The 9,820-nt window shown below is 37.5% G+C and overlaps 2 protein-coding genes across 3 annotated transcripts; both read left to right on the top strand.

The window, feature by feature from the left end:
- Nucleotides 1-1,097, top strand: LOC122062128 (histone H1). Of its 2 annotated transcripts, XR_006134807.1 has the most exons (3): nucleotides 1-251; nucleotides 374-910; nucleotides 949-1,097. XR_006134807.1 is itself a non-coding variant. In XM_042625793.1 (2 exons), the coding sequence occupies exons 1-2, from the start codon at nucleotides 78-80 to the stop codon at nucleotides 830-832; spliced, it is 633 nt and encodes a 210-aa protein (XP_042481727.1). In that variant the 5' UTR covers nucleotides 1-77; the 3' UTR covers nucleotides 833-1,097. The 2 variants fall into 2 exon arrangements, 1 of the variants encoding a protein (XP_042481727.1); XM_042625793.1 differs by having other exon boundaries at nucleotides 374-1,097.
- Nucleotides 1,098-4,426: 3,329 nt separating this feature from the next.
- On the top strand, nucleotides 4,427-5,365 carry LOC122061865 (histone H3.3). The gene is made up of 4 exons (XM_042625382.1): nucleotides 4,427-4,598; nucleotides 4,702-4,778; nucleotides 4,866-4,956; nucleotides 5,044-5,365. The coding sequence occupies exons 1-4, from the start codon at nucleotides 4,527-4,529 to the stop codon at nucleotides 5,212-5,214; spliced, it is 411 nt and encodes a 136-aa protein (XP_042481316.1). The 5' UTR covers nucleotides 4,427-4,526; the 3' UTR covers nucleotides 5,215-5,365.
- Nucleotides 5,366-9,820: the final 4,455 nt, after the last annotated feature.

Here is a 9,820-nt window from a genome sequence, read left to right as displayed (position 1 = left end):
CTTTCGAAGCCATCGTCAGAAGTAAAGCGTCTGCGTTTAGTCTCAATTCTGTTTGGGTATTGTGATATCAATTTTCAATGGCTGGTGAAGGTGAAACGGTGGCCGTGGTGGCTGAATTGCCGCCGGTGGAGCCCACGGCGGTGGAGGAGAAGCCAGCGAAGCCGGTGAAGGAGAAGAAGGCGAAGGTTCCGAAAGAGAAGAAGCCTAAATCGGCTAAGGCATCTCAACCCTCTCATCCTCCTTATTTCCAGGTAACAGAAAATTAATTGTAAAGATCTTGTGATCGTGGTTAGCTTTTTTTGAAAAAATTTATGATTCTCTTACTGTTCTCGAAATCTAATCGATTTTAAATCCTTATGCTTGAACGGTATAGATGATTAAGGAGGCGTTATTGGCACTCCAAGATAAGAGTGGTTCAAGTCCATACGCCATAGCTAAGTACATGGAGGAGAAGCACAAGGCCGTCTTGCCTGCAAATTTCAGGAAAATTTTGGCTCTTCAATTGAAAAACTGTGTTGCAAAGGGGAAGCTGATCAAGATCAAGGCTTCTTTCAAACTGTCCGAATCAGGGAAAAAGGATGTGGTGGTTAAGGCTGCGAAGACTTCTGCAGGGAAGAAGGATAAAGTGGTTAAACCCAAATCAGGTGCTGCCGCTCCTAAAGCTTCTAAGACGGTGAAGAAGACGGTGACTCCGGCCAAGAAGAAGACGGCGAAACCTGTGAAGAAGGTTGGTGCAAAGAAGATGAAGAGATCAACTCCAGCAAAACCGAAGCAACCCAAGTCGATAAAGTCACCTGCTGCAAAGAAAGCTAAGAAGGCCACAGCTGCGTGATTTAATGAAGGAATGAAAGTATCCTTTACTGACAAATTACAGATGGTTGTATATATGGCTGGACTGATGGGGTTTTAATCTCTCTCTCTCTCTCCCTCTCTCTCTCTCTCTCTCTCTCTCTCTCTCTCTCTCTCTCTCTTTTCTTCCTTTTCTTGTGGGAATCTGTGGTTGAAAAAGGTTATGTAGAATAAGTTCGAAGCTTGAATTCTGCAGATTTTGTTCTTTCTTCAATGTGAAAATCATAAAATCTCTAGTTTGAAAAGCAGATTCTATCTTTAGATATGTGGTTACTGAATCTCGATGATACGAAACGATTGGGACACTGTTTTTTGTGTGTGGGTTTGGGGGGGGGGGGGATTGAAAGGTTAAAATTCCTGAATACAAAAAAGTTCTGACTACGTTTTTTTAGATGAAATACCATTCTTCGATTTGGTCTGGCGATTGCACCACGTAGCCATTGTAGCCTCATTTACTTTCGGCAACCATATGGAATTCTTTGCGGATAAGACACCTGGGCCAGGTTCGGTATGATGGTATGGCTATTTCTAAATCTGTCTCTCATTCTCTTTCCTGTTCCTCTTTGAAATGTTCCTTTCTACCTCCGTCCAAGTGTGGATTGGGAAACCCGAGCCCTTATTTATCAAAAAGAGAGAACCCAACCGTGGCCTTGTGCCTGATAGGACCTCGGCCTGGGCTAGGGTTGATATTTTTGGGTTAGGATAGGGTCAAGTGGGCTTGGGCTGAGCTTGCTGTTCTTTGGGAATGAAGCATATGTCTTTTTTTTTTTTTTCTTCCTCGAGTCTCTCTCTGTTTGTGTCCCGCAGGGGGGGGGGATAGATTTGTCATTCAGGTTCAGGGGAACCCTTGTGACAATTTTTTTTTGGAAAAAGATTTTTTTTTGGGGGGGGGATGTTATGGCTCTAGCACTTGACATTGGGGTTCTCTTAAGAAATGGAACCTAAATGTATCTAATAGACTAATTAGGTTGAGTTATGTGTTTTCGTAGGCTTGACGGTGCCAATAGCTGATCCCTGGTTCCTAAGGAAATTTAGAGATTTTAACTAAAGACGCTCAAAGGTATTGGTTAGGGCCGTTAGGCAATGCAATGGGATTGAGTTCTTTGTTAGGCATTGCCTTTGTGAGACTCTTTCCAAAATTGGGGGTGTATAATGTTTTAAGGAGGGAGATGCAAGTAGGCTCTAGCTGCTATGAAGTTTGGTAGCATTCTCTCCTATGTCCCAAGTAAGTGAAACTAGGCACACGGCCGATTTACCACAAGTTAGCATCCATTATGACATAATGTTTCTCTTTCTTCTCTTTTTGAAAGATTTCCTTATTTCTCTTTTTTAAGGACTTGTCTTGTGCCGCCTGTTAGCTTAATGTATGTTTTAGGGTTGGGGTTGGGGTTGGGGTTGGGGTTGGGGTGGGGGGTGGGGGGTGGGGGGTGGGGCATAGATAGGAGCGTGTGAAATTAGTCTTGCCCTTGTAAAAATATTCCATCTATGTTAATCATCTTAGAAATAGGGATTTAGGTATTGGTATCATGTTGGTTGTTTTGGTTGATGCGTATCAATTTTGATAAGATAAATACAATATTAATGAATCCGTTAAAATGTGAAGATTTTAGGTTATAAAATGATTTTCTGTTATGAAATTGGCCTAATAAAGATAGATATATGACTAATCAGGGATACTAATTTTTAAATCCATGCTAGAGGTGGACCTTCATTCCTAATATCAGTCATTTTCTTTTAATCTAGAAGCATGGGTGATGTGTCTTACCTAGACAATGAGAAGTGCAATGATCTTTCACTCATGGAAGTTATAGAACACATTTTTTGAATCTATAGATAGGAATTAGGTCATACATTTGTACACATCATAATTAGTACCTTACTAGCCAAAAAGTTTGCCGCGAAGCAGTGTGAAGCCCCAGAGTGTAAGAAATCTTTCAAGATACAAATCAATTTGGAAGTCGGTTGCCGAAATCAGTTCTTGTACTCATGATGCATAGACTATCTATTAGTTAGGCTCTGTACTGTAATGTTTAAAAAAATGGATTTTTTTCATTTTTTTGGAACAAAAATTGGATAAAAAGTGTGGTAAATCTGGTTACATTTTTTTTTTTTTTTGAAATGAACTGAAAATGAATCGTCTTACCCTGAAAACTTTAGTATAAGCCCTGTAGCAAACCCGATTGCAAGATTCATAGTCTGATCTTTTGTTGTGATTTGTGAATGGTTTTTTTGCAGCATATCTGGTGCCTAGGCATTTTCAAGTCTCTTCTTGTGATTTCCTGGTTTTGATCTTACTTTACATGAGCACCTAATATAGCCCTTTTTTTTTTTTCTTTTTTCCAGACCTGTTAAACTAGAATCCATGCCATTAGTATTATCTACTTATTGGATTTTGTCGATAGCAAGCAGATTTTATGGAAAACTAAGGTTGAAAAGTTCAATGTAGGTTGATACACTGAACTGCAGAGTAGTCCCAAACTCCCAATCCAATAAAGAGGATCTTTGCTCATTCTTGTTTAAGCCTGAACCCAACTAGTATTAACATCTTAATTAAATTACTAATCATTGTAATATGGTTGCATGCTCAAAACCTTACAAATCCAATAAAGAGGATTGAAACATATCTCTCTTCCCTTATTTCTTTGAAATATATGGTTTCCAGGGAGATGGTAAATCACTTGTTATTCACCATCTTTGTTACGATGATGGTAGAAGAAGTTTAAAAAGGCAATAGGACTGCATCGACTTTAGCTATTTGTGTAATAATGGTTTTTATAACTTAGAATTTATTAAAAATTATTAACTATTTTTAGATTTTATTTAAAAATCACAACTTTGAAACCTATGGTGAAGATAGTATTTTATGTAAATATTGGTTTCTAACCGAACTGATTTTGTTAAATAAAAACCATACCTGTTTCTTCTAGGTTACAAAATCCCTTTTTTTTTTTAGATTACCATATAGCATTTAAGATCAAGAATCACTTAAAAAAATAAACAAAAAATGCAAAAAATTGTGTTAGACTCAAATTCAAATTGAAATCATTTTCATAAGTGGCTGCGATTACTCTAACAAAATCCGATTAATGAACGGTTTGATTTCTTTTTCTGCCTTCTATACGGAAAAAAATCGCCTGCAATTCCGATCTCGTAAAATTCCATGAAATACCATCTTAAGGGGGTGACACGTGTATTGATACAAATGCAATGGTCTAGATCTGATTTAAATGACTTTTCACTGATTTAAGGTTTTATTAGTTATATCAGATCTGAACCATTGCATTAGTATCAATACACGTGTCACCCCCTAAAGGTGGTATTTCATGAAATTATACGAGATCGGAATTACAGACGATTTCAACCCTTCTACACCCCCAGGTCCGTGTCAAACTGAACCAAATCGTTTAACACCCTAGTAACACGTTACTTGTAAATGTGTGATATATGTCGATCCGTGTCTGATAGAATGGACCAATCAGAATGAAGCACACGGATCGTGTGCTTTTTCCGAGCTTTCCCCTTTCTGTTCACCGAGAAAACCGTCCTTTCTTTCCAAGTATATATAACCCATCTCTTGGCCTCTCTCTCAAAGCTATCCTTTCTACAGTAATCTTCCTCCTTCCCTTCCCTTCTGGATCCGATTATTGTTTTTGCTACTTCTTCTACACCTAAGGGTAATGGCTCGTACGAAGCAAACTGCGCGCAAATCCACTGGAGGGAAGGCTCCAAGGAAGCAGCTCGCTACAAAGGTTTGTTTTTATGGATTTTGTGTTCGATTTCATCTCCATATATGTCCAATTTTTGTGATGGATCTGACCATTTCATTTGAATTTTTCTGCAAATTCTATGAAGGCTGCAAGGAAGTCTGCTCCAACAACTGGTGGAGTCAAGAAGCCTCACCGATACCGTCCTGGAACTGTCGCCCTTAGGTGTGAACCTGAACATGATCTTTTTTTAATTTGGTTTCCAATGTCCTTCAAAACCCTAATTTCTTGATTCTCTTTTTCCAATGGCAGAGAAATTCGTAAGTACCAGAAGAGTACAGAGCTTTTGATCCGTAAGCTCCCATTCCAACGACTGGTTCGTGAGATCGCTCAGGACTTCAAGGTATCGTTCTCTTTGTTCGTTTTTGGGAAATTGTATTTTTTCAATTTAAATAGGGTTTCTGATTACATTTTCTTCTTTCTATTTCAGACGGATTTGAGGTTCCAGAGCCACGCAGTGCTTGCGCTTCAAGAGGCTGCTGAGGCTTATCTTGTAGGATTGTTTGAAGACACCAATCTCTGCGCTATTCATGCCAAGAGAGTTACTATTATGCCGAAAGACATTCAACTGGCTAGGCGAATCCGTGGTGAAAGGGCTTAGTCGTTACAATGCAAGAATTTGAATGCTTAGGATACTTTTGTGACAGTCGAAGTACCTGTATATATAAGTCGTTACAACTTATATAGTTAGTTTCTTCGTTGAAAAACAGTTCTGAAACATAGAACAAGTGAATTGAAGATTGATTTGTTCATGTGGTGGGAATTCTTTAGATTGTGATATGGCGTAATTGTTGATTAGTTTTTGTTTAATTTGTGAATTGGTGACTTGGGGAGTAATCTGATTTTTGATGATTCGATACGGTTTTTTATTCATTCTCAATTTTTTTAATGGATTCAAGATCAAGGTCCTGGAACTTCTTGTCCATGGATGTACCATTAACCATGAACTCAGAGACCTGCGTACGCTCATTGCATCATAGAGATTTGCAAGCTTTGATAGAAACCTATTGTGCCACAGAGAGAGATCTTGGTGTAGCCTGTAGACACCACCGCCTGAGACATGTTATTGGAGTACTAGATATTTGCCAATCCCTTTTGGGTCCTGCCACACCGAGCTTTGCTTCCATCGCCAACACTATGAGGGAAACCCTCCTTTGCCCAACAGTGGGTAGCCGCGGTCACATTGAAGATGTTGGGGAGAGGAACTTGCCTTGAGAGACGATGGCTTCTTCTTCGTGGACAAAGCAGAGAGTTTGAGGATGCAGCAGTTGCAATTCATCTACATATTCAGAATGAGATCTCTAGTTTCCTGAATCATTATGAATATTGCCCATTGGTATTCAAAAATCAAGAATGCATTTTAGATAAAAATGAATCTAGACAGTGTTTGCATTCTACATTTTGAGAATGGGATTGCATGGCAAACATGATTCTAGAAATTAATCCAAATAGGGGTATGGTATTATTGACCTAGAATGGATTCTAGGAATGTCTACTAAATGCAGCCTTATTGCAATGAATGGATCAGCATCAGCCTGTGTCTCGAGAGGGCCCTTCCACTTTTTATGGAAAAAAAAATCGTTTGTAATTTTGATCTCGTACAATTTTGTGAAATATCATCTTCAGGGGTGACGTGTAGTGATACCAATGTAATGGTATAGTTCTGATTTAAATGTTTCTTTACTGATTTAAGGTTTTATTAGTTGTATCAGATTTGGATCATTGTATTGGTATCAGTACATGTGTCACCCTCTGAAAATGGTATTTTACGGAATTGTACGAAATCAGAATTGCAGATGATTTCAATCCCTTTTTATTTGATTTCTTAATTTTCTCTAATGCTTGGTTGTTTTATCTGGTGCTTAAATGTATGAAAGCTCGCATAAAATCATGGTTAAGAAGAGGATGGAAAATTCAAAAAAAATTCAAAAAAAAAAAAAAAAAAAATTGGAAGAGAGACATAAAATGATCATTGTATAAATATGAATTTTAATTTTAAGAGTTATTAGGAACAATGATAGGAGAAATCGTGCGCATGATACCCAAATTCACTGGACAATAATAGGAGAAAAGCTTTTTAGTCTATTGATCAGTTGGTGCGAGCACAATAGCATATGCTACGGGAAAACAATCCCTAATAAGAATGAGAGAAAAAAAAGGAAAAATGCAACTCGGTCTTGCGCTCTTGTGTGCAGTCACAGTGGTAGGAAAGTGACCATCCTACTCCTATGTTGGATGTTTTGACATATGTTCCCATTTGCCTTTGTTTTAGCATAGGGGCCACGCAATTAGGTAATGTTCTTGGTCGCTAATAATATTATGGGGGAGAGAATGCTACTCGATCATGTAGCCCGTGTCAGTATCAGATCCAATGGGATTGTGTGCCTTAGCATCAAACAAGGGGGACAAGGTGGTCATTTCACTGTCTTATATGTCTTGGCATAGGAGCATACAATTGGATAATGTTCTTTTCTCCTAATAATAAGGGAAAATTATCTTTGCTAGGCTGCCTACAGCCTGTGTTCTTCCCCATAATCTTCTCCATAATAATAATAATTACAAAAAATCTCTTTGAACCTCATCGCATGATTTTTTTTTTAAATTATCTTATGGGAGGAGGAATGCTGTCCATTCAGCATTCCCATGCCCCAGCATAGCCCCTGTTGAAACGTTAAAAGTAGGGTTGTGTTCGGTTGTTGAAACACTAGACAGATAATGTTCTTTCTCACATATTTTACATTTTGAGGAAAAGAGAAAAATGAATCTTTATGAGAGGTAGATTAACCTTTTGCTCAAACAATTCTCTCCCTAGCGGTAAAGAAAAGAAAGCCCAACAAGAAAAGTTGTTTTGAAAACACATCATTCTCTTCAATGGGTCTAGAAAGGTCGATGATTTACATAAATAAACATGCATTGATACATCGAAAGAATCGGACCCAATGAAACCCTTTTGATTATAGGAGAAAATTTTCTTACACTGTAGTGTAGGGGTCAACCATCATTTTAGGGCTTAAAACATCCCTTATTCATGAATGGTCCAACATAGCTTCAATTACTATACAATACTCTTTTCTACTAACCGGAAAGCTTTGGTCAAGGGATTTCTCCCCACCATGGAGAAAACTCGATCCTAAGTAATTAAATATTAAAATGAGAATGTTTTCAATTTGAAAGTGTAGCCTCCATTTACATCCCTACTCTCTTTCTTGCTCCTCTCTCATGAAATGACCTTTCCTATATTAAATTGCTATGGGAAAGTTTCACCAAAAAAAAAAAAATATTGCCATGGGAAAGCATTAAAGTAATAAGACCTGACTCTTAAAGACCATAGGAAAAGATCGAATTGAGCTCCCAAATTTGTATGGGTCCCTCTCTAGTTGCTATATATAGGGATCCCTTATATATATTTATATTATTTAGATGGCAAAAGTTGCTTTACACTACAAGACCCATGGGCGCGTGATGCATGCTAGACCAGCCATGGTCGGGCATGGGAAGCTATCTGTTTCTGTTCAAACACTACAGACAGTAAACTATGCTTCCATGCCCGGTCGAGAAACTATGATTGAATCAACATGTCTCAGATCAATCTCTCATCCATGTTTTAAAATTAAATTTTTTTGTAAAAAAATAGGATTTTTCATTGTTTGTTTTAGAAAAGTATACAATCAATATTTGCAGTGAAAAAGAAAGAATTTATGTGAAATATCATTAAACAATGAAACAAATGGGTTTCTCTTTAATGAATTACTACTGTGTGGGAATTGGCCTATGCTTGGTAAGTTGCCCAAAGCTTTTTTAGGAGGGTGGAAATATGTGTTATGTGGCATTTGCAAGTTAGAAGTTTAACTAAAGTGCACATATAAAAAATTATGACCTAAAAATACATTAAGTCATTGTATAAAGTGAAGCAGTCATCTTTAATGGAGGTTATGCGCAGCGCATCCAAACTTTTTAACAAATGAGTTCCAATCTTACCCACCTTACCTGTTTAGTTCCTTTACTTAACCCTCATTGTGTGGGTAAAGTTAAGAACCTTATTGTAATTTAACTTTTTTTAACCCCTTAAAAGACTAATATGAAGAGAGTTCTTTGAGCAAGTGGCATTGAGATGTGACAATAAAAGGCAAGGAACAGTTTCATGAATAGAGAAAGCCATTTCATGGGAGGATGAGAGAGAGAGACACTACCCTCTTGCAGAATCCCATAATAGTAACAGCGGAAGAAATAAACTCACAATACATAACTTGCGTGTACCCACATACAATACACATTATCACACACACATTTAGTGATGATGACATCATTCAAATAGTTACAAACTATTCAATCATCAGCTCACTATTCTTAAATAGTAATTCACTATTCACACTTTCACCTACGTATACTCTTTCACTCACAAAGACTTACACTCACCTAACCTAGGACACACACACTTGCACTTCACTTGGGACTTGACACTTTGGACACACACTCACATGAGGGACCTACTCTCTATATATAGGAGTAATAGGCCGGTTGTTGAAGCTCTAGAATGTCGGTGAGAGAATGGGAGGGTCTAGAGAGAGAGAGGTAGAGAGTTTTTAGAGAGAAAAATTTATGGAGAGAGAGGAGTTTGATTTTTGACACTTTTAAGCCTTGAAGTGGGAAAAAAATCGTCTGCAATTTCGATCTCATATAATTTCATAAAATATCATTTTCAGGGGTGACACGTGTATTGATACCAATATAATGGTTCAGATCTGATTTAAATGACTCTTCACTGACTTAAGGTTTTATTATTTGTACCAGATCTGGACCATTGCATTGGTATCAATACACGTGTCACCCCCTAAAGGTGGTATTTCACAGAATTATATGAGATCGGAATTGCAGACGATTTCAACCCCTTGAAGTGTGCGTATTAGGGCAACACTGAAATTATGGGATATATAAGACATTTTATAGGGCGTTATTACAATAATTTGAATATTAAGGGGTACCTATGTGTAGATTCAAATTTTAGTTAGCGGTCTGCAAATATTTTACCCATAATAATAATAATAATAATAATAATAATAATACATACAAATGACATATGATATACCATACATATATAAATTAGCCTATTCTTTTTTTTGGTAGATATAAATTAGCCTATTCACTAGATAGAAATATTAGGTCCAACACCCACCATCCCAGTCCTACATTTGAATCTTGCATGCTTT

Source organism: Macadamia integrifolia, chromosome 14, assembly GCF_013358625.1.
Source record: "Macadamia integrifolia cultivar HAES 741 chromosome 14, SCU_Mint_v3, whole genome shotgun sequence".
Taxonomy (NCBI): domain Eukaryota; kingdom Viridiplantae; phylum Streptophyta; class Magnoliopsida; order Proteales; family Proteaceae; genus Macadamia; species Macadamia integrifolia.
The sequence above is the reverse complement of the archived record's forward strand: the minus strand, read 5'-3'. Positions and strand labels throughout refer to the sequence as shown.

Bases quoted from the DNA above. Each gene is read 5' to 3' on its own strand.
- LOC122061865 (XM_042625382.1), top strand. From the start codon at position 4,527: ATGGCTCGTACGAAGCAAACTGCGCGCAAATCCACTGGAGGGAAGGCT. The intron at 4,779-4,865 runs GTGTGAACCTGA...TTCCAATGGCAG, and splicing joins CCTGGAACTGTCGCCCTTAG to AGAAATTCGTAAGTACCAGA. The intron at 4,957-5,043 runs GTATCGTTCTCT...TTTCTATTTCAG, and splicing joins AGATCGCTCAGGACTTCAAG to ACGGATTTGAGGTTCCAGAG.
- LOC122062128 (XM_042625793.1), top strand. From the start codon at position 78: ATGGCTGGTGAAGGTGAAACGGTGGCCGTGGTGGCTGAATTGCCGCCG. The intron at 252-373 runs GTAACAGAAAAT...TGAACGGTATAG, and splicing joins CTCATCCTCCTTATTTCCAG to ATGATTAAGGAGGCGTTATT.